Below are 24858 nucleotides of genomic sequence, written 5' to 3'. Positions count from 1 at the left end.
AGTTCAGCTGCTCCTACATAAGCAGGATCAGCACAAGCCCCACCATTCATTGTTTTGAGTAAGGGAGTGGGAGTTTAATTGTTTAAATGTATATGTGTGAAACTTAATTTCCATTTTTGTCTGTTATTTATGTTTGTAGTGAGCTCAGCAAAGTAAAACTTCCTTTTGTGCCATAACCTTGTATGTTCGATACGAATTATAAATGGAACAGAAAAACACCCCAAATAGTTGTGATATAAAAGTCACGAGCTGGAATGTCAGGGGACTACAGAAATTAACCAAACTAAGGCAGGTAATAAACAGGATTACACAATTTAAGTCAAATATAATTTTCATTCAAAAAACTCATCTCACAGCCTCAGACATAAAGCTAGTTCGGAATAGATGGCCTGGTCAAGTTATGCATGCAACATACAACAATTATGCTAGAGGCGAACTCATTCTCATCCACAGAACAATACCATTCCAAGCCATTAAAACAATCCAAGATCCAGCTGGAAGATATGTTATCACCCAGGGTAGCCTCCTTTCTCATACATTAAATCTGGTCAGCGTTTACGGCCCAAATGAGGATAAACTTAATTTTTTTGAAGATCTCTTCCTCACTTTATCCACTTTAAGAGGCGTTTATATTATTGGAGGAGACTTTAATTGCACGTTGAATCCGGCAAAAGATCGCTCTACTGGCTGTTATACTTTTAAAGCAAAAACAAGGAAATTGCTAAAACAATACATTGTGGATATAAATCTGGTAGAAGTCTGGAGGGAACACAACCCTGACAGAATAGAGTACTCTTGTCATTCAAGTATATGCAAATCTCTTTCTCGCATTGATTACTTTCTTGTTTCAAGGGAACTTTTATCAAAGATTAAAAGTTGCTGGTACGATAGTATTGTAATAAGCGATCATGCTGCTATTTCATTAAATATGCAAATAGAGAGAGTCATTCACAACCCTTCCAATTGGAGATTACAGGTGAGATGGTTACAGAAACCAGATTTTATTAAATTTGTGGAAACAAAAATAGATAATTATTTTGAGCTAAACACAGATCAAACTAGTGCCAGTACGAGGTGGGAAGATTTCAAGGCCTATATCAGAGGAGAAATTATTAGTTATACAACCTCGACAGGGAAAAAAGACAAAATAGAAATGGAATCTTTGGAAAAACAAATAAAATCATTGGAAATGGATATAAATGAAAGTAATGATCCAACAAAACAAAGAGATCTGTTGCTCTTGAGAGCTAAATATAATAAACTCTCTGCTGATAAAGCAGCTAATAGTCTAATGTGGCTGAAGCAAAATTATTATGATCAAGATAAAAAAGCTGGGAAACTTTTGGCATGGAGAATTTAAAAAATACAGTCTGAAAGAACAATTAACAATATAATGACTTCCTCTGGGAAACTGACGACTGACCCATTAGAAATAAATAATAGTTTTAGAGAATTTTATGAACACTTATACAAATCGAAAAACTCTACCCTCTGAGGAACAGGACCCATTTCTTGATCATTTGCAATTCCAGACTTTGACAAATGAGATAAAAAAGGAGTTAGATAATGATTTAACAATTGAAGAGATATCACAGTCTTTCCAAAATATAAACAGTGGTAAAGTGCCAGGACCTGATGGTCTACCAATTGAATTTTATAAAACATTTAAAGAAAAATTGCTTGTTCCCCTCTTAAATATGTATAAAGAATCCTATCAAAAAGGAAGTCTTCCACCCACTTTGAGATTGGCAATGATATCAGTGATTTTGAAACCAGGAAAACCTCCTATGCAATGTTCCTCATTTAGACCAATAAGTCTGATTGGCGTTGATACAAAAATTCTATGCAAAGCCTTAGCAAGGAGGTTAGATCCTCATATCCCACAGCTAGTCCATAATGATCAGAATGGTTTTGTGCAGAAGTGCCAAGGCCTTCATAATATTAGAAGAGTTCTTAATATAATTCATGAAAAATTTGATGCCAAAGATACAGCATTATTATCGCTGGATGCCCGGCCGGCCATCGATAGAATAGAATGGCCATATTTATTTAATGTCTTACGAAGATTTGGATTTGGAAAACAATTTCTTAAATGGATTCAGATTTTATATACAAACCCAACAGCTAGTGTTTTAACAAATAATATAGTCTCAAGACCATTTCCTTTAGGACGGTCTACCCGTCAGGGATGTCCCTTATCACGGATATTATTCATATTAGCCAGAGAAACCCCTGGCTATGACAATACGAACACAGACTGGCCTGTCGGGCATCCAGCGTGGAGAACAGGAGCACCGAATATCACTTTACGCCGACGACGTGATTCTTTTTTTAACAAACTTGGCTGTCAGTATACCAAACTTAATTCAACAGATTGAACTTTTTGGTCAGTTTTCAGGCTACAATATTGACAATTCAAAATCATCAATACTGTTCTTAAATAAAGAAGAAAGATTGAGAGCAGTTATAGATAGCCCATTTATCAACGCAAGGGAGGGATTTACTTACCTTGGTGTTAAAATTACCCCCAAAATCCAAACAATTGTCCCAACAAACTATGACCCATTAGTGGATGAGGTGAGAGAAACATTAGACAGATGGATGATAATGCCCATATCAATGATAGGCCGAATAAACATAATTAAAATGAACATATTACCAAAATTTTTATATCTTTTTCAATCACTCCCACTACCACTACCAAAATCATTTTTTAATAGGCTTAACAGTACATTTATGAAATTTATTTGGAACAATAAGAAATCCAGATTGAGACTTAGGCTGCTATACCTGCCCTACGAAAGGGGAGGCTTACGACTTCCAAATATGAAATGGTATTATTGGTCCGCTCAGTTGCGCTTATTTCTCAACTGAGTCTCTTCCTGCCTGGGTGAACATGGAACAGATGTCAATACCAAACCTTCCAGTAAAACTATATTTATATTCTGCAGACCCTAAAACTTTAAGAAGAACAATAGAAAATCCCTTTCTCAAAAATACTATTGACATCTGGTATAAAGCACATCAGCATATTAAAGATACTCCTCCCATTTCTCGCTTCTCCCCCATATGGGGTAATACTTTTTTTAGAGCAGGTAGAGCGGATGGCGGTTTCAAAATTTGGGCAAGAAAAGGTGTGCAAAAAATAGAGGATCTATACATGGATGGTCATCTTCTTACATTTTATCAGATATGTCAGAGATATTGTATTCCTAAAAAACATTTTTTTAAATATCTACAATTGAAACATTTCATATTATCAAAACATAAGCAGATAACATCTGAACCACCACTATCACATATTGAAAATCTTGTAGTTCTCAATCAAGATTTCTCAAATCAAATTTCTCTATTTCATACAGCTCTATTATCACATGATAATGAGTCTACCACTGACAGGTTAGAGGCATGGAAACAAGATATTCAAGAGAACATAGAACAGACTGAATGGGAAAAGGCATGCTTAAGAGCTCAAAAACAATCAATAAATACGAGAATGAAGCTATTGCAATACAAATGGTTGATGAGGACTTACATTACTCCAGTCAGGTTCAACCAGTGGTCCCCTGGCATCCCTGACACTTGCATCAAGTGTTTAGAGGAAAGAGGCACTTTGTGTATGGGATTGTCCCAAATTAAAACAATACTGGAAAATAATTCTTAAAACCATATCTGAGATTGTTAATGTGAAAGTCCCTTATGAAGCAAAAATGTACATATTAGGTATATAACCCCCAAAATTTTATCATTAACTCAAAACAGGCGACTTTAATTGATTTTGGACTCCTGCAGATCAGGAGGATGATTGCCTTATATTGGAGAAAACTGGATATACCTTCAATACATGTAGGGGTGAAAGAGATGGCATCTTGTATTGTAATGGAGAAACTGACTTATATAACAAGGGGAAAGGCAGAAGAATTCGAAACAGTGTGGAAACCTCTAATGGAATTTCTTAGCCGTCAGGGTGCACAGTGATTTTGAAATTAATGTGTTGCTGAGCCCGTCTATATTTAGTTATGTCTATTAATCTGTTTTTTGATATGTCTGTTTTGCTTTTTGTTATGTATGTTTAGTACAGTATGTCTATGTATTATTTTATTTTAAGTCTAATTCAAGTATTGTTATTGTTTTATTCAGGGTCTGTTAGTTAAATATGTAAAGTCAATAAAAATATTGTTGAAAAAAAACAATAGTGACACACATAGTTTAAGATATATTATCAAGCTATGTTTAGGAAATGGTTAAAAAAGGGAAATGCATCACAAAAATATTTAAGAAAGGTTTGTTGCACTATACAGTTTCATAACATAAAATAACATTCCTTACCATTTTAAAAAGATAAAGAGTCATGTTTTAATGTACTATAAACAATTACAACTTTCATTATTTAGCTGCTAGAAGATTATATTTCTTTATATAAGCTATTGGATGGAATGACTAACTGAAAAACGCATGATGCATGATTGCTAAAAATGTGAAAAAATAAAATTACTTTCTGCACTCTTAAATGTACCAATCAATGCCATCTTCATTCACTTTACAACATCACACTGAGGTGTTCAAACCCAGGGCCCTTTCAAACACCTTCTGTGCATCCTCAGCGAGTATGTCTAAGAATGTTTTGAGAGCTCTGTAGGTGAAGGTGAAAGAGAGGGCCATTGCTGCTGGGATTCCAAATATTGGAATGAATCTGGACACTTCCTCTGCAGCCAATAATGTAGCTGCACCTCCAAGTTCAGCAAGCAGCCTCAGGACAAGCTCTGGTGTTATATCTACTGCAGCCAGTGATGAAACTATGATGGCAAGCAGATCATTCAATGGCACACCTGTACTATCAGCAAGTCTCCGCAGTGACGGGATATCAAGACCAAACCCGATTACCCATCTTGTAACAACACCAACCAACAGGCTTATGTCAACAGCAGCAGAGAGCCCAGGAACTGGTACAGCTGCTACAGCTGCACTAAGTGTTGCTAAGTATATTATTTTGGAATGAAAAGCCTTTTTCTTCTTGTTGATGACCTCCAGGCTGATGTTGGGCATGGCCAGCAGCAGAACATGCTTCTTGTGTGCAGGAAGTTCACTCTCTAAGGTGTTCAATAACAGAGGGAAGTCATACAGGCGGGGATGATGGTTGGACACCAGGAAGACTTGAGGAGAGACCACACCTTGTTGTTGAAGACCTGTGTGACCAAAGGAAAATAAAAATCTAAGATATAAGACAATTAGAGTTTGACACATTAAATATGCCTATCTTATGCCTACACATTTTTTCCTGCCACCATGTGCTTTGATTTAGTGGACATTAACAAAAGGATGGAGAAGTTGAAGAGAACAGTTTCATTGTGATGTAATTTGTTGTTTTCTTCAGTCAGTGTCCCAAATATTTTTTCCTCCTGCAATCTGAACTGGCCTCCTCCAACTTACATTAAATTGCAGAATTGTTATTATGCAGCTCAAACTATAAAGTCAGGAGGGATCTAAAGTTTCGTAGTGAACTACTGGCTTTGATAGAAATAAGGGATGACCCTGACTTTAATCTAAATAAGAGGACGGCATTTTTAAAATCTGGTATAAAATGGGGCTGATCATATTTGGACGATTTATAGACGACAAAGGAGGCGTGCAATTTGAATCATTACACAAAGAATATGTCTTGCCACATTCTCACTTCTTTAGATGTTAACAAGTCAGGAGCTACATTGAGAACAGTAGTGTACACAAGAAAGCATCCCCTGATATTGTTTTGGGTTAAAAACTACAAATGTGAGAATATCAAACACCAAATCTCAGCACTATAAAAAATTTAGACAATGGAAAGAAGAATTAAGAGAAAACGTAAGATGACAAGAGGAACTTGGCACAGATGTATCAAATACTGATTGGGTATATATAAGCCTATCATCACAGAGGACAACAGCAGCTCAGTTTTGGTGAGAGTTTGCATGGAAATTTAAGATGAGATTCTTTTCATACTGGTCATTATTTATTTCTCTTGTTCTCTTCAGTAGCAGAAAATGACGAACTATTGTGAAAGATTACCTGTGTCATTGGTGACTTATGTATCACTCTTTGCTTGTTTGTTTGTCTGTTTGTTTTTTCTGTTTTAGCTGTGTCCCTTTTGTAGGTGTGTTCTTGTTTTTGCTGTATGGTTTAATTTTTTTTTTTTTTTCTTTTTGTTTGTATGTTTTTCACCAAGGTGTTATTCTCATTGGGCAAGTGAAACTATATTATCTTGTTTTTGACTTTCAAGCTTTGGAAAGACTTGTACAGCACTGTGGATTGATGAGAAGGAAAGTGTCTGTATTTAACAATGGCCAATAAACACAAAGTTACAAAATAAAAAAAAGACCAGATTTAGAACAGCTGTGAAGTGAAGTGATACATGCAGAGTCAAAAGGTAACAGTCCCAGTGATGTTGTACTGTATATCATCGCTCACTGAATGTCTCTTGAGCAATAAACCTTGCTTGGTTGAAACTAACTGTTGTATAAACACACACGCACGCACACACACACACACACACACACACACACACACACACTTCCAAAATACATTTTCATTTCATTATGATTGATGTAAAACCTCAATTTCAAAACAATCACCAGTATGACAGCATTTTTTGTCACAAAGGTAGAAAAGTGGTACAAATAACAGTCTATGATTTTGTTCAAATTTTCATATTACGTTCAACTTTGCAAATACATTGCCAAAACTGTGTTTTGTCATTTTCCTTTAATATTTTAAATATACTGTACTCATATGGAAAAGTGCCTGATACATTTTGAGTGAAGATAAACTGAGAGGAGAGTTGAGTGACTCACTGAGTATCTCACCTCAGCTACCAAGCGCTCCATTGTGTCACATTTACCAGGTAACTGCAGTTTATACAGACAGCTGTCTGAATAATCCCTAAACCTTCAGTGTGTGAATTGAACTTTGCCTCCTACTACCAGCTGGACAATGTAGTGGCTTTTATGCATGTGAGGCACCCTGAAGCACAACACAGAGATTTTTCAACGCTGTGAAGCCTTTGGCTGGAACATGTACATTGTCGATGGACATGATATGATGCACTGACTTTGTAAAATCAATACTGCAAATAGAACAGAATAATGTGGAGTCAGACAAACAGTATGACTAACATTAGCGCTGAAGTTAAGACAGTTTTTAATATCTTGTTTTTTGTGAATTGTTTTTAATCATGTCACGAAAAATGTAATTAATCTGTTCTTATATGTGATTACATGAGTCATTTACCTTGAATGCAGTCTTCCTTGATTTGCTTGAGACCTCTCAGCATTGAAATTTGACCTTCGATATCTTTCCTCATTAATTATGTCAAAGTCAGTCTTTGAGCAAACAGAGTAGAACTTCTCTTTGCAAAATTTCAATATAAATATCAGTATTTATTACAAAGATAATAGTCTGTTATATTAGTCTAAATGATGACTGTGAGGGATAACAGCATCCTGTCGGTCCAAATTTTCTCTGCAGGTCAATTTGTCCCAGCAAACATCTGTTGAAAAACTGGAATCTGTCGAGATATCTGGACTGTCCAACAATGGCTCTAGCTCTTCACTTCCACAGAGTCCAAGTGCTCCATTATGTGCGATGTCTAATTGGTATTGTAATTGGTATTCTATTTTGAAAATTTGACAATCAAAAAATAAGAGAGCAAAGTGAACTGGAGTCAGACAAACATAATAACAAGCATTAGCACTGATATAAAGACACTTTTTTTAAACTAGTTTGTTGTTATGTGCCTTTGATGACTGACATTAATCTCACTGTTGTGTCATCACAGAAGACACTTACCTTGAATGCATTTCACCCTGATGTGTTCAAGAGTCCTTTCTTTATTGAACTCTGACCTCTGTTTTCTTTCCTCATTACGTAAGTCATTGTCAATCTTTGAGCGAACAAAGTAGAACTCTTTCTTCATCTTCTTAATCTCTTGAGCGAGCATCGCATCATTTTCTCTGAAGCGATCAGCTGAGATGATGATGAAGAAGTCAAACCTTTCAAATCCAACAAGCTTCAGGTATTTGTCCCTTGGAAAATTCCTGGTGCCAACACCAGGAAGATCCCAGAGTGTAACATTGGGAAAGTGTGGATGGGGGTATGGTGTAGGCTCTGAGGTGGTTTCTGTAACACCAGTTGGGGCGGCTCTCTCATCCCCATCATCTATGTCTCTGAATGCATTAACAAAGGAAGATTTACCAGAGCCTGTCTCTCCTGTGATGCCAATATTTAGTGGAGTATTATTCTCCTTGTCCAAATACTTCTGGATCATTTTAACAGCCAAGGCTGGATTTTTGCTTTCTAATGCTTTTTTAATGTCTTCAGTTGTTTTGTAATCAATTGGATCCTCCATGATAATCCTTGAAAACTGGAGAAAAGGATAAGAGAAGTTAAAAGTTATTGTTGTCTTTTGGGAAATAGAAAAAAATCTAGTAATAATGATAATAATAATACAAAGGACGGTAAAATATTTCACATTAGCCCGGACATTAATATTACAATGTATTATAGTGTGCCTGCTTTAGACAGTGATAAACAGCGTTCTTATATATTTCATCTAAATAAAAACTTGTCTTTTGCTGAATATTAGAAGCTACTCACCCTGGAGTCTTAATGTTGAAACAGATTAGACAAGAGTGCAGCACCCTGAGTTATGAAGTTGTTGAGCTGCAGGAAAAATCGACATCCAGCTTCCTCAATCCTGTAAAAAACTTTAGAAAAACTTGTCAGAGTTCAGATGTTTATAGTGAAGACAGTAACCAATGAAAACATCTTACTATAAATGAAGGACACTTGATTGGTTCTCTGTAGCAGCTGACTTTCAAGAAACACACACAGTTACAAGAAACATGCAGAGCTGCAAACACCACACCCAGCTGGCTCTGCAGGTGATAACACTTCACCATTGTCTTCTGACTTGACAGCTTTTTGGTATTCATTAGGAGTTGTGTTAGTAATTTCTGGTTCTTGGTGTAAGTCAATCCATATTCATGAAGAGCATAAACGTTTATGTGAAAAAAACAACAGCAAACAAATAAAATCAACCAACCAAAAAAGTATAGTTACTGAGTAAGTTTGGATTTTAATATTTTTGCAGGAAAATCTTATTTTTATTTTGATATTACATTTTTATCGTTATTTCCTTTTAAATCTATTGGCATAGAGTCCCAGTTCCCAGATAGTCTTAAAGATCTGTCCTCTTCAAGACCTTACACCATTCTCTTCTTTTCTCTTTTTTTATTGTTTGTGTGTTTGTTTACGTAAGAGCTTGGGCTTCTTTGAAGACTTTTGATGTTGTAAACCTTTTGGGACATTAATTATAATACCACCCCATTTCATAAACAAATAATAATAATTTTGAAGAAGAAGAAGAAACTGTAATATAGTTCAACATTTTTGGAAACTTGGCAGAAAACCGGCAGTCTCCTGTTTTCAGCTAGGAGAAGATGAGGGGCTTCCTGTGAAGAAACCACTGTTCAAAGTTGTTCGTAATTCAATGCATACTCCATGTTTGACATCAGATGAGTTGTGATCCAGTCCAGGTTTGAGCTGGTTGGTGCCTTTGTCTTGATCCAGTTCAATTTTAAACATAGTGGTAACACCTCTATTCCTCTCGTTCTCTGTGGTCTACCCTCGTCTGAATCCCAATAGGCTCACAATTCAGTCATCACTAGATCTCCCTCCACAGATCACATCACTCCCATTTTTCAGCTAATTCACTGTCTTCCTGTCAAATATTGTTTTGATTTCAAGATTCCCAATTTTAAGACCTTTCATAACCTATCCCCTCTGAAACTTTCTGAACTCCTTCATACCCACACACCCTCCTGCAGCACTCAGCTGGTACAACATGCCACATGCTTTAGCCAAACTCCGTCTCCTCCTCTCCTCTGCTCCACTCAGGACATCAGTGTGATATCATCTGTTCCCCTGACCTTTGAACTCTCTCCAGCTGACCATCAGTTGCGTTTTTCCCTCATCTCTTCCGATCTGCTGTTGTCACTAGAAAAAGCTTGTCAAGGTTCAGACAGATATAGTGAAGACAGTGACCAATGAAAACATCTAACTATTTATGAAGGACAGTTGATTGGTTCTCTGTATCAGCTGACTTTCAGGAAACACACACAGTTACAGGAAACATGCAGAGCTGCAGACACCACACCCTGCTGGCTCTGCAGGTGATAACACTTCACCATTGTCTTCTGACTTGACAGCTTTTTGGTATTCATTAGTTGTTGTGTTAGTACTTTCTGGTTCTTGGTGTAAGTCAATCCATCTTCATGAACAGCATAAACTATAATATGAAAAAAAATGTAGTTACTTTGTTAATAAAAGCTTGGGTTTGTTTGAAGACTACTGATGTTGAGACATTAATTATAATCACACCCTATTTGATAAATAAAAAATAAAAATTTTGAAGAAGAAGAAGAATGAGAATAAAACCATTTTTCAGCCAGAGAGATGAGGGGCTTCCTTTGAGGAAACCATAAAAGTTGTTAGTAACTCAGTGCATACTCAATGTTTGACATTAGACTGGTTGAGATCCAGTCCAGGTTTTGGCATGTTGATGCCTGTTGGCTCCCTCACAGTCCTGTTTGTCTTGATCCATGTCAAATCTAAACATACTGGTGACACGTTTCATTCCTCTGTGTCCTGTGTTGTCTACCCACGTCTTTACATCCTGTGCTTTTATGTTTAATTATGAAAATATCTTTTAAATTTTCTTGCTGTACTCTGTTGTATTTCTTCAGGTCTACAGCTGCTGAAGTGAGTCTGACCAGCTTTTCTAACTTGATTTGATGTGTTCAATGTGTGTTTTTGCTGTGCTGTCACATAAATAATAAACATCCATCCGCCAAAATGTGTGAAAACTAAAATCCTCTTCAGTTACCGTTACAGCTTCATTGGTTGTTTTTGTTTTGAATTAAATTTCACCCCAGATGTCACAAAGTGATGGGAAATGTGGAAAGAACCTATAGCTGATGATAATGTCACAGGTGTGAAGTGTGACTTTAAAGGATAAAACAATTCTTCTCTACTGGGGAGTTGCACTGACAGCATGCAGGCGAGAACTGCAGTTTAAACGGACTAAACTGATCAGCTAAAAACCACTTAAAACATTTAAAACCACGGGTTAAAATGTTTCCTCCTCCTCTCCTCTGCTCCACTCAGGGCTTCAGTGAGATATCATCTGCTCTCCGGCCTTTGCACTCTCCAGCTTTCAGCCTGGCTGTAGGTTGGTGTCTTCCCTCGTTTTGCCGTTGAGTCTTGTGTACTGCAAGTCTCTTCCACTTTGCTGTTGTCACTGCAGCTGTGCTCCCTGGTCTCCTCTTCTCTCCTGTCTCATCCACTCAACCTGCATTTGTTAATTAGCTGAGAGGATACAGGTGAGGAAAGGCACTCCCACAGACACCAGTGCACCAATCAAAAAACCGAGGAAGCCTAGAAGTAAGCCAAGAGTGTCCCCACCCAAATCAGCACCACCACCAGCACACACACACAATGACAAACATGAGCACTGATGTAAACACATGTATATGTGATTAGATGAGACACTTACCTTGAATGCAGTCTTCCTTGAATTGTTTAAGATTTGTTGCTTCGTTGAACTTTGACCTTTGATGCCTTTCCTCATCATGTAAGTCTTTGTCAATCTTTAAATGCAGAAAGTAGAACTTTTTCCCCATCCTCTGAACCTCATGAGCGAGCTTCACACTGTTTTCTTTCAAGTGAGTTTATGAGAAGATGCTGAAGAAGTCAAACTTTTCAAATCCAACAGGCTTTAGGTATTTGTCACCTGGAAACTTGGTGGTACCCGGTACCAAGAAGATCTCAGTGTAGCATTGGGACAGTCTAGATGAGAGTATGATGTAACCTCTGAGGTGGTTTCTACATAACCAGTACAGGCAGCTCACTGGTCCCCGTCATCTATGCCTCTGAGGACATTAACAAAGGTGGATTTGCCAGAGCCAGACTCTCCTGTGATGCCAATATTTATCGAAATATTATTCCACTGATCTTAGTACTCTTGTGGATCTTTGCAGCTGCTGAGGAAGGTTCGTTGGTTAGCAGCTCTTCTTTACTTACTCAAGTGTTGGTTCATAATCAAATGCATTATCAATAGCACTCATGTAAAATAATGAAAAACAGAAAATTGTTGTGCTTTGAATTTTGATGTGGTGACATGCAGAATATAAAATTTGCCCTCATTTAATGATGCATAAAACACATTAATTCTGAGCAAGATATGCCAAGTTAGGAGATTTCATTTGAGTTAATGAATATAAAAATATAATAACTTGTGGAGTCTACACAGTAACCTAAATCAAGACCTGCAATCAGTGATCTTTAATGAGCAGCAAAAACCATCAAAACATGCAAAGTTGAATTCAGACACGTATCCATTGTGTCTTTGTTCCTTTGTGACCTCATTACACGAGACTACTAATACACCACATGAAGAACAGTGCAAAGTTTGTTACATAATATGAAGCGGTGAAAAGCACAGCAAAGCCAAATATTTAACTCGTGTTTTCCCATCAGCATTATCAGTAAAATCACCTGCTTTACAACAAACATGGAGAGGAGAGGTTTGTTTGTCACTGAGCTGCACCCTTTGGCACATGCACTGGCACTCATTCAGACAAACTATTTCCTTAGTTTTATCAAGATTTAAGTTTTATCAGTTTATCAAGATCTGGTTCAAGCTATGTGACATTTCAGCTTCAAAATGAGAATGTATGGAATGGAGTGCAAAAAAGAGTACTGATACGTGGATACATTTTTAGGCTTTATGGCAATACAAAAAATTATATCACTCTGATATCGCTAAATTAATTTATACTTGGAAAATACAAAACAATAAATGAGCAGCTGTTATAATAGTGCTGAATTAAGAAGCCTCTGTCATGCAATAACATTGAAAAAGTAATGCTATATTAGAGTTAAATAAAATATTGTTATAATTACATAAATCAAAGCGGAACCTCCGGTCCTTTCATGTTGAAGCACCTAGCTCTGGCCCTAAGTATTGACGTTCTGCTTCTTGAGGCCTCTGATTGGCATAAATAATGTGTTACTTGATTACTTTCAAAACTGAAACTGGCAGGAGGTGAAGTGAATAAGAACCCAAATGCAGAACACCAAAAAGATGAAAGACAAAAAGCAAGTTTTAATGCTGATAATGTCTAAAAACAAAAAAGTATCCAAAAACACAACATTCAGATGAAAGAAACTAAGAGAAATTAAACTGAAACCAACCAGAACACAGGAAGAACTCCTGTGAAGGACACAGCAGGAACACGATAGGATGCAGCAGGGAACATCAGAGCAGGAGCAACAAGAGGACAAACACAAGCAGAGACAACAGATGGAAGGACAAGGGACACAAGAACAGAAGGGAATCACAGGGATTGGTTCACTAATGAAGGTGTGGCCTGGGACATTCGGTGGAGCAAACAAGACAAACAGAACAGGGCTGCAGGAGAGACGAACAAGACAAGACAGACAAGACTGATACAAGACAGGAGACACTAATTAGGGAAACACTAGGGAGGGAAAACACACAAGGACGGGGAGCAAAAGCAGACATGACACAAGAGGAGTGAAAATACAAAATAAAACAAGAAACAGAACATGAATACAAAGGAAACAAGAAACAACAGACCACCTCAAAACAAAGTCCTCAATGAACTCCAAACCCCAAATCATCACAGAAAAAACAAAAAATCAAAACTTCATTCATTTTATAATACATCCTGTCAAAACCTACTATCATCTCCGATTGTACAATCGTTGATTTGTTTATTGGTTGAGTGGTTAGGTGGTTTTCATGTCATATAAAGGTTAAAAGTCTAAATCCTGCTTATGCCATCCCACACTTAGTTTGAATCTTTGCATATTCCGCAATTATTTTTGACACTGTTCACATTGTAGCACAATTTGTGTATAAATTTAGAGACCTGGATAACATCATAGATCTAGAATTAAGACCATATTGATACTGGCATTATCCCTATGATGCACAAATGAAAAAAAAAAACACAGTGAGGATGTATCATAATAATCTCAACATTAATACTAAAATATTTATTGATAATAGTGATAGAGTAGTAATAAGAATAATTATGATCACCATTACAATTTTTACATGTATGATTTCCCTTGATTGATGTTGTGTTGCAGTTCCTCATAGTGACCACTAAAGGGAAGCAAATGCTCATATCAGTTGTCTGCTGGTACCCATTAGAAGAAAAAAACAAACCACACATCACTGCTGGTGAGGACCTTTTGACATAAAACAACTGGAGAAGATGGAAGTGTTTCCAATCATCTGTCCTTCACTTGTGTAAATAGGATGACATGGACTATACTGATAACCACATGGTTACTATGAATACAGGAATTATTAACAATAGTGACACACATAGTTTAAGATATATTATCAAACTATGTTTAGGAAATTGTTAAAAAGGGGCAATGCATCACAAAAATATTTAAGAAAGGTTTGTTGCACTATACAGTTTCATATAAACATAAAATAACATTCCTTACCATTTTAAAAAGATAAAGAGTCATGTTTTAATGTACTATAAACAATTACAACTTTCATTATTTAGCTGCTATTAGAAGATTATATTTCTTTATACAAGCTATTGGATGGAATGACTAACTGAAAAACGCATGATGCATGATTGCTAAAAATGTGAAAAAATAAAATTACTTTCTGCAATCTTAAATGTACCAATCAATGCCATCTTCATTCACTTTACAACATCACAATGAGGTGTTCAAACCCAAGGCCTTTTCAAACACCTTCTGTGCATCCTCAGCGAGTATGTCAAGGAATGTTCTGAGAACTCTGTAGGTGAAGGTGAAAGAGAGGGCCATAGCTGCTGGGATTCCAAGTATTGGAATGAATCTGGACCCTTCCTCTGCTGCCAGTAATGAAGCTGTGCCTGCAACTAGAGTAACCGCCTTCAAAACAAGCTCTGGGGTTATTTTTTCTACTCCAGCCAGTAATGAAACTGTGATGTTACGCAGATCATCCAATGGCACACGTGAAATAACAGCAAGTTTCTGCAGTGACGGGATATCAAGACCAAACCCAAATACCCATCTTGTAACAACACCAACCAACAGGCTTATGTCAACAGCAGCAGAAACCCCTGGAACTGGTACAGCTGCTCCAGCTGCACTACTCATTGCAATGTATTTTATTTTGGAATGAAAAGCCTTTTTCTTCTTGTTGATGACCTCCAGGCTGATGTTGGGCATGGCCAGCAGCAGAACATGCCTCTTGAGTGCAGGAAGTTCTCTCTCAAAGGTGTTCAATGACAGAGAGAAGTCATACAGGTGGGGATCATGGTTGGACACCAGGAAGACTTGAGGAGAGACCACACCTTGTTGTTGAAGACCTGTGTGACCAAAGGAAAGTAAATATCTAAGTTATAAGACAATTAGAATTTTACACATTAAATATGCCTATCTAAGGGAAAATGAGAGTGTTTCTTTGTACACATTTTTCCTGCCACCATGTGCTTTGATTTAGTGGACATTAACAAAAGGATGAAGAAGTTGAAGAGAACAGTTTCATTGTGATGTAATTTGTTGTTTTTTTCAGTCAGTGTAAATATTTTTTCCCCCTGCAATCTGAACTGGCCTCCTCCAAATTACATTACATTGCAGAATTATTATTATGCAGCTCAAATTATAAAGTCAGGAGGGATCTAAAGTTTCATAGTGAGCTGCTGGCTTTGATAGAAATAAGGGATGACCCTGACTTTAATCTAAATAAGAGGACTGCATTTTTAAAATCTGGTATAAAATGGGGCTGATCATATTTGTACGGTTTATAGGCGACAGAGTCGTGCAATTTGAATCATTACACAAAGAATATGTCTTGCCACATTCTCACTTCTTTAGATGTTAACAAGTCAGGAGCTACATTGAGAACAGTGGTGTACACAAGAAATCATCCCCTGAGTTTTGGGTTAAAAACTACAAATGTGAGAATATCAAACACCAAATCTCAGCACTGTAAAAATTTAGAAAATGGAAAGAAGAATTAAGAGAAAACGTAAGATGACAAAAGGAACTTGACACAGATGTATCAAATACTGATTGGGTATATATAAGCCTATCATCACAGAGGACAACAGCAGCTCAGTTTTGGCGAGAGTTTGCATCGAAATTTAAGATGAGATTCTTTTCATACTGGTCATTATTTATTTCTCTTGTTCTCTTCAGTAGCAGAAAATGATGAACTATTGTGAAAGATTACCTGTGTCATTGGTGACTTATGTGTCACTCTTTGCTTGTTTGTTTGTCTGTTTGTCTGTTTGTTTTTCTGTTTTAGCTGTGTCCCTTTTGTAGGTGTGTTCTTGTTTTTGCTGTATGGTTTAATTGTTTTTTTTCTTTTGTTTGTGTGTTTTTCACCAAGGTGTTATTCTCATTGGGCAAGTGAAACTATATTATCTTGTTTTTGACTTTCAAGCTTTGGAAAAACTTGTACAGCACTGTGGATTGATGAGAAGGAAAGTGTCTGTATTTAACAATGGCCAATAAACACAAAGTTACAAAATAAAAAAAGACCAGATTTAGAACAGCTGTAAAGTGAAGTGATACATGCAGAGTCAAAAGGTAACAGTCCCAGTGATGTTGTACTGTATATCATCGCTCACTGAATGTCTCTTGAGCAATGAAATTGCTTGGTTGAAACTAACTGTTGTATAAACACACACACGCACGCACGCACGCACGCACGCACGCACGCACGCACACACACACACACACACACACACACTCTTGCAAACTACATTTTCATTTCATTCTTATTGATGTAAAACCTCAATTTCAAAACAATCACTGGTATGACAGCATTTTTGTCACAAAGGTAGAAGAGTGGTACAAATAACAGTCTATGATTTTGTTCAAATTTTCATATTACGTTCAACTTTGCAAATACATTGCCAAAACTGTGTTTTGTCATTTTCCTTTAATATTTTAAATATACTGTACTTGTATGGAAAAGTGCCTGATACATTTTGAGTGAAGATAAACTGAGAGGAGAGTTGAGTGACTCACTGAGTATCTCACCTCAGCTACCAAGCGCTCCATTGTGTCACATTTACCAGGTAACTGCAGTTTATACAGACAGTTGTCTGAATAAGGGCCAAATTTTTTCTGACTAACTCAATGGTGGGCCAAAATTACATTTTCATCAGGCAAACCTGTCTTTTCCACACAAAAAAATTCTCTCATTTTTCTACACAAACATGATTTAATAAAGTTATTTATATTAAATCAATTGAATTTGTTACACTGTTATTACAATGTCTGCGTTAGGAAACAGCCAGTAGCCTGGTGATAATAAGGCTGCTGTCTGTAATCACACATACTCTGTTAAGACTTAATGCTTAAATAATAAACACTTTTCTGAGCTTAACTAACGTATTCATCATTTTAAGGTCATTTGCTGTAATGATTTGGTTTCCGTTGGTAACGCAGCCTATTCTCGCGTGACATCCTGATGCTGTTCTTGTTTTTTTTTTTTTTTGCTGAGAGAACGAGATAAAGTGAGACCTTAGTTAGCTAGCTAGTAAGACAAAATGTCATTGTCCAAAGCAGTCAAAAGGAAAGTCGACAGCGAAGGTAGGACGTATAAAGAAGAGTGGAGAGAAAATATGCATTCATCCTACCTGATTTTATGAACGCCAAGCCAGTCTGTCTCATCTGCAATGAGGTTGTTGCAGTTTGCAAAGAATATAATATCCGAAGGCACCATGAGACTAAGCATGGCAACTTCAAAGCTGCATATCCACTCCAGACAGAGGCGCGAAGGCAGAAAGTTAGCGCACTGACAGCTGGATATGCACACAGCAGCAAGATCCTGGTTCGAGGACTCACGGCGCAGCAAAAGGTGACAAGTGTATCCCTTAAAGCAGCATGGGTTCTAACCCGGCACAACAAACCATTCACTGATGCAGAGGTTTTTAAAGAAGTGATGGTGGCAGTTTTGGAGGAGCTGGCTACTGATAAATCAATGGATGGCGTGATTGCCTCAGTGAAACAGGTGCCTCTTTCTGCGAGGTCAGCTTCCCGGCGCATAGACGCACTGTCGGATGCTGTGCATGGAGTCATTATCAGTGATCTGAGTCAGGCCGAATATCATTTTTTTTTTTTTTTATCAATGTCATCTGGTGGGCCAGATATTATTGGCGGCGGGCCAAATTTTGCCCGCGAGCCGCCAGTTGCCGACCACTGGTCTAAATGATGACTGTGAGGGATAACAGCATCCTGTCGGTCCAAATTTTCTCTGCAGGTCAATTTGTTCCAGTAAACATCTGTTGAAAACTGGAATCTGTCGAGATATCTGGACTGTCCAACAATGGCTCTCACAGGGTCCAAGTGCTCCATTATGTGCGATGTCTAATTGGTATTGTAATTGGTATTCTATTTTGAAAATTTGATAATCAAAAAATAAGAGAGCAAAGTGAACTGGAGTCAGACAAACATAATAACAAGCATTAGCTTTATATAAAGACACTTTTTTTTTTTTAAACTAGTTAGACTGTAAGACTGACATTAATCTCACTGCTGTGTCATCACAGAAGACACTTACCTTGAATGCAGTATTCCCTGATGTCTTCAAGAGTCATTTCTTTATTGAACTCTGACCTCTGTTTTCTTTCCTCGTTATGTAAGTCATTGTCGATCTTTGAGCGAACAAAGTAGAACTTTTTCTTCATCTTCTTAATCTCCTCAGCGAGCATCGCATCATTTACACTGAAGCGATCAGCTGAGATGATGATGAAGAAGTCAAACCTTTCAAATCCAACAAGCTTCAGGTATGTGTCCCTTGGAAAATTTCTGGTGCCAACACCAGGAAGATCCCAGAGTGTAACATTGGGAAAGTTTGGATGGGAGTATGGTGTAACCTCTGTGGTGATTTCCTTAGTAGAACCAGTTGGGGCGGCTCCTTCATCCCAATCATCTATGCCTCTGAAGGCATTAATAAAGCTGGATTTACCAGAGCCAGACTGTCCTGTGACAGCAATATTTAGTGGAGTATTATTCTCCTTGTCCAAATACTTCTGGATCATTTTAACAGCCAAGGCTGGATTTTTGCTTTCTAATGCTTTTTTAATGTCTTCAGTTGTTTTGTAATCAATTGGATCCTCCATGATAATCCTTGAAAACTGGAGAAAAGGATAAGAGAAGTTAAAAGTTATTGTTGTCTTTTGGGAAATAGAAAAAAATCTAGTAATAATGATAATAATAATACAAAGGACGGTAAAATATTTCACATTAGCCCGGACATTAATATTACAATGTATTATAGTGTGCCTGCTTTAGACAGTGATAAACAGCGTTCTTATATATTTCATCTAAATAAAAACTTGTCTTTTGCTGAATATTAGAAGCTACTCACCCTGGAGTCTTAATGTTGAAACAGATTAGACAAGAGTGCAGCACCCTGAGTTATGAAGTTGTTGAGCTGCAGGAAAAATCGACATCCAGCTTCCTCAATCCTGTAAAAAACTTTAGAAAAACTTGTCAGAGTTCAGATGTTTATAGTGAAGACAGTAACCAATGAAAACATCTTACTATAAATGAAGGACACTTGATTGGTTCTCTGTAGCAGCTGACTTTCAAGAAACACACACAGTTACAAGAAACATGCAGAGCAAAAAACACCACACCCAGCTGGCTCTGCAGGTGATAACACTTCACCATTGTCTTCTGACTTGACAGCTTTTTGGTATTCATTAGGAGTTGTGTTAGTAATTTCTGGTTCTTGGTGTAAGTCAATCCATATTCATGAAGAGCATAAACGTTTATGTGAAAAAAACAACAGCAAACAAATAAAATCAACCAACCAAAAAGTATAGTTACTGAGTAAGTTTGGATTTTAATATTTTTGCAGGAAAATCTTATTTTATTTTGATATTACATTTTTATCGTTATTTCCTTTTAAATCTATTGGCATAGAGTCCCAGTTCCCAGATAGTCTTAAAGATCTGTCCTCTTCAAGACCTTACACCATTCTCTTCTTTTCTCTTTTTTTATTGTTTGTGTGTTTGTTTCGTAAGAGCTTGGGCTTCTTTGAAGACTTTTGATGTTGTAAACCTTTTTGGGACATTAATTATAATACCACCCCATTTCATAAACAAATAATAATAATTTTGAAGAAGAAGAAGAAACTGTAATATAGTTCAACATTTTTGGAAACTTGGCAGAAAACCGGCAGTCTCCTGTTTTCAGCTAGGAGAAGATGAGGGGCTTCCTGTGAAGAAACCACTGTTCAAAGTTGTTCGTAATTCAATGCATACTCCATGTTTGACATCAGATGAGTTGTGATCCAGTCCAGGTTTGAGCTGGTTGGTGCCTTTGTCTTGATCCAGTTCAATTTTAAACATAGTGGTAACACCTCTATTCCTCTACGTTCTCTGTGGTCTACCCTCGTCTGAATCCCAATAGGCTCACAATTCAGTCATCACTAGATCTCCCTCCACAGATCACATCACTCCCATTTTTCAGCTAATTCACTGTCTTCCTGTCAAATATTGTTTTGATTTCAAGATTCCCAATTTTAAGACCTTTCATAACCTATCCCCTCTGAAACTTTCTGAACTCCTTCATACCCACACACCCTCCTGCAGCACTCAGCTGGTACAACATGCCACATGCTTTAGCCAAACTCCGTCTCCTCCTCTCCTCTGCTCCACTCAGGACATCAGTGTGATATCATCTGTTCCCCTGACCTTTGAACTCTCTCCAGCTGACCATCAGTTGCGTTTTTCCCTCATCTCTTCCGATCTGCTGTTGTCACTAGAAAAGCTTGTCAAGGTTCAGACAGATATAGTGAAGACAGTGACCAATGAAAACATCTAACTATTTATGAAGGACAGTTGATTGGTTCTCTGTATCAGCTGACTTTCAGGAAACACACACAGTTACAGGAAACATGCAGAGCTGCAGACACCACACCCTGCTGGCTCTGCAGGTGATAACACTTCACCATTGTCTTCTGACTTGACAGCTTTTTGGTATTCATTAGTTGTTGTGTTAGTAATTTCTGGTTCTTGGTGTAAGTCAATCCATCTTCATAAACAGCATAAACTATACTATGAAAAAAAAGTAGTTACTTTGTTAATAAGAGCTTGGGTTTGTTTGAAGCCTACTGATGTTGTAAGCCTTTTTGAGACATTATTTATAATCACACCCTTTTTGATAAATAAAAATAAAAATTTTGAAGAAGAAGAAGAATGAGAATAAAACCATTTTTCAGCCAGAGAGATGAGGGGCTTCCTTTGAGGAAACCATAAAAGTTGTTAGTAACTCAGTGCATACTCAATGTTTGACATTAGACTGGTTGAGATCCAGTCCAGGTTTTGGCATGTTGATGCCTGTTGGCTCCCTCACAGTCCTGTTTGTCTTGATCCATGTCAAATCTAAACATACTGGTGACACGTTTCATTCCTCTGTGTCCTGTGTTGTCTACCCACGTCTTTACATCCTGTGCTTTTATGTTTAATTATGAAAATATCTTTTAAATTTTCTTGCTGTACTCTGTTGTATTTCTTCAGGTCTACAGCTGCTGAAGTGAGTCTGACCAGCTTTTCTAACTTGATTTGATGTGTTCAATGTGTGTTTTTGCTGTGCTGTCACATAAATAATAAACATCCATCCGCCAAAATGTGTGAAAACTAAAATCCTCTTCAGTTACCGTTACAGCTTCATTGGTTGTTTTTGTTTTGAATTAAATTTCACCCCAGATGTCACAAAGTGATGGGAAATGTGGAAAGAACCTATAGCTGATGATAATGTCACAGGTGTGAAGTGTGACTTTAAAGGATAAAACAATTCTTCTCTACTGGGGAGTTGCACTGACAGCATGCAGACGAGAACTGCAGTTTAAACGGACTAAACTGATCAGCTAAAAAACCACTTAAAACATTTAAAACACGGGTTAAAATGTTTCCTCCTCCTCTCCTCTGCTCCACTCAGGGCTTCAGTGAGATATCATCTGCTCTCCGGCCTTTGCACTCTCCAGCTTTCAGCCTGGCTGTAGGTTGGTGTCTTCCCTCGCTTTTGCCGTTGAGTCTTGTGTACTGCAAGTCTCTTCCACTTTGCTGTTGTCACTGCAGCTGTGCTCCCTGGTCTCCTCTTCTCTCCTGTCTCATCCACTCAACCTGCATTTGTTAATTAGCTGAGAGGATACAGGTGAGGAAAGGCACTCCACAGACACCAGTGCACCAATCAAAAAACCGAGGAAGCCTAGAAGTAAGCCAAGAGTGTCCCCACCCAAATCAGCACCACCACCAGCACACACACACAATGACAAACATGAGCACTGATGTAAACACATGTATATGTGATTAGATGAGACACTTACCTTGAATGCAGTCTTCCTTGAATTGTTTAAGATTTGTTGCTTCGTTGAACTTTGACCTTTGATGCCTTTCCTCATCATGTAAGTCTTTGTCAATCTTTAAATGCAGAAAGTAGAACTTTTTCCCCATCCTCTGAACCTCATGAGCGAGCTTCACACTGTTTTCTTTCAAGTGAGTTTATGAGAAGATGCTGAAGAAGTCAAACTTTTCAAATCCAACAGGCTTTAGGTATTTGTCACCTGGAAACTTGGTGGTACCGGTACCAAGAAGATCTCAGTGTAGCATTGGGACAGTCTAGATGAGAGTATGATGTAACCTCTGAGGTGGTTTCTACATAACCAGTACAGGCAGCTCACTGGTCCCCGTCATCTATGCCTCTGAGGACATTAACAAAGGTGGATTTGCCAGAGCCAGACTCTCCTGTGATGCCAATATTTATCGAAATATTATTCCACTGATCTTAGTACTCTTGTGGATCTTTGCAGCTGCTGAGGAAGGTTCGTTGGTTAGCAGCTCTTCTTTACTTACTCAAGTGTTGGTTCATAATCAAATGCATTATCAATAGCACTCATGTAAAATAATGAAAAACAGAAAATTGTTGTGCTTTGAATTTTGATGTGGTGACATGCAGAATATAAAATTTGCCCTCATTTAATGATGCATAAAACACATTAATTCTGAGCAAGATATGCCAAGTTAGGAGATTTCATTTGAGTTAATGAATATAAAAATATAATAACTTGTGGAGTCTACACAGTAACCTAAATCAAGACCTGCAATCAGTGATCTTTAATGAGCAGCAAAAACCATCAAAACATGCAAAGTTGAATTCAGACACGTATCCATTGTGTCTTTGTTCCTTTGTGACCTCATTACACGAGACTACTAATACACCACATGAAGAACAGTGCAAAGTTTGTTACATAATATGAAGCGGTGAAAAGCACAGCAAAGCCAAATATTTAACTCGTGTTTTCCCATCAGCATTATCAGTAAAATCACCTGCTTTACAACAAACATGGAGAGGAGAGGTTTGTTTGTCACTGAGCTGCACCCTTTGGCACATGCACTGGCACTCATTCAGACAAACTATTTCCCTTAGTTTTATCAAGATTTAAGTTTTATCAGTTTATCAAGATCTGGTTCAAGCTATGTGACATTTCAGCTTCAAAATGAGAATGTATGGAATGGAGTGCAAAAAAGAGTACTGATACGTGGATACATTTTTAGGCTTTATGGCAATACAAAAAAATTATATCACTCTGATATCGCTAAATTAATTTATACTTGGAAAATACAAAACAATAAATGAGCAGCTGTTATAATAGTGCTGAATTAAGAAGCCTCTGTCATGCAATAACATTGAAAAAGTAATGCTATATTAGAGTTAAATAAAATATTGTTATAATTACATAAATCAAAGCGGAACCTCCGGTCCTTTCATGTTGAAGCACCTAGCTCTGGCCCTAAGTATTGACGTTCTGCTTCTTGAGGCCTCTGATTGGCATAAATAATGTGTTACTTGATTACTTTCAAAACTGAAACTGGCAGGAGGTGAAGTGAATAAGAACCCAAATGCAGAACACCAAAAGATGAAAGACAAAAAGCAAGTTTTAATGCTGATAATGTCTAAAAACAAAAAGTATCCAAAAACACAACATTCAGATGAAAGAAACTAAGAGAAATTAAACTGAAACCAACCAGAACACAGGAAGAACTCCTGTAAAGGACACAGCAGGAACACGATAGGATGCAGCAGGGAACATCAGAGCAGGAGCAACAAGAGGACAAACACAAGCAGAGACAACAGATGGAAGGACAAGGGACACAAGAACAGAAGGGAATCACAGGGATTGGTTCACTAATGAAGGTGTGGCCTGGGACATTCGGGTGGAGCAAACAAGACAAACAGAACAGGGCTGCAGGAGAGACGAACAAGACAAGACAGACAAGACTGATACAAGACAGGAGACACTAATTAGGGAAACACTAGGGAGGGAAAACACACAAGGACGGGGAGCAAAAGCAGACATGACACAAGAGGAGTGAAAATACAAAATAAAACAAGAAACAGAACATGAATACAAAGGAAACAAGAAACAACAGACCACCTCAAAACAAAGTCCTCAATGAACTCCAAACCCCAAATCATCACAGAAAAAACAAAAAATCAAAACTTCATTCATTTTATAATACATCCTGTCAAAACCTACTATCATCTCCGATTGTACAATCGTTGATTTGTTTATTGGTTGAGTGGTTAGGTGGTTTTCATGTCATATAAAGGTTAAAAGTCTAAATCCTGCTTTTGCCATCCCACACTTAGTTTGAATCTTTGCATATTCCGCAATTATTTTTGACACTGTTCACATTGTAGCACAATTTGTGTTTAAATTTAGAGACCTGGATAACATCATAGATCTAGAATTAAGAC

At 37.4% G+C, this 24858-nt stretch overlaps 2 protein-coding genes and 2 pseudogenes across 5 annotated transcripts in view; all 4 read right to left on the bottom strand.

The window, feature by feature from the left end:
- Positions 1-313: 313 nt before the first annotated feature.
- Positions 314-10032, bottom strand: LOC121964226 (interferon-inducible GTPase 5-like). Of its 2 annotated transcripts, XM_088087677.1 has the most exons (4): positions 9963-10032; positions 8629-8694; positions 7822-8395; positions 314-5186 (listed from the first exon to the last, which is right to left on the bottom strand). In XM_088087677.1, the coding sequence occupies exons 3-4, from the start codon at positions 8378-8380 to the stop codon at positions 4549-4551; spliced, it is 1197 nt and encodes a 398-aa protein (XP_087943803.1). In that variant the 5' UTR covers positions 8381-8395; positions 8629-8694; positions 9963-10032; the 3' UTR covers positions 314-4548. The 2 variants fall into 2 exon arrangements, with proteins under 2 accessions (XP_087943803.1, XP_087943802.1); XM_088087676.1 differs by lacking the exon at positions 9963-10032 and having other exon boundaries at positions 8629-8770.
- Positions 10033-11392: 1360 nt separating this feature from the next.
- LOC148187498 (interferon-gamma-inducible GTPase 10-like) lies at positions 11393-13352 on the bottom strand (annotated as a pseudogene).
- LOC148187492 (interferon-inducible GTPase 5-like) overlaps positions 13179-24858 on the bottom strand; it is a 49755-nt gene continuing 38075 nt past the window's right edge. The window contains exons 1-4 of one of the 3 annotated variants that reach the window (XM_088087363.1): positions 20793-20861; positions 19460-19525; positions 18650-19226; positions 13179-15443 (exon numbers count right to left, since the gene is read on the bottom strand). In XM_088087363.1, the coding sequence (XP_087943489.1) occupies positions 14803-15443; positions 18650-19211 (1203 nt within the window). In that variant the 5' untranslated portion in view covers positions 19212-19226; positions 19460-19525; positions 20793-20861 and the 3' untranslated portion in view covers positions 13179-14802. Of the gene's footprint in view, positions 15444-18649; positions 19227-19459; positions 19601-20792; positions 20862-24858 lie in introns of those variants that run through there. The other 2 variants (XM_088087362.1, XM_088087364.1) reach the window with 2 other exon arrangements.
- LOC148187497 (interferon-gamma-inducible GTPase 10-like) lies at positions 22410-24190 on the bottom strand (annotated as a pseudogene).

The sequence above is a fragment of the Plectropomus leopardus genome, chromosome 14 (genome assembly GCF_026936395.1).
Source record: "Plectropomus leopardus strain MGB_pleo_1.0 chromosome 14, ASM2693639v1, whole genome shotgun sequence".
NCBI classification, from domain to species: Eukaryota; Metazoa; Chordata; class Actinopteri; order Perciformes; family Serranidae; genus Plectropomus; species Plectropomus leopardus.
This window is presented reverse-complemented; position numbering and strand designations above follow the sequence as displayed.

Excerpts from the sequence above, each read along its gene's own strand:
- LOC121964226 (XM_088087677.1), bottom strand. The coding sequence starts at position 8,380 with ATGGAGGATCCAATTGATTACAAAACAACTGAAGACATTAAAAAAGCA. Across the intron at positions 5,187-7,821 it reads CAGGGTGAAATGCATTCAAG|GTCTTCAACAACAAGGTGTG; the intron begins GTAAGTGTCTTC and ends TTGGTCACACAG.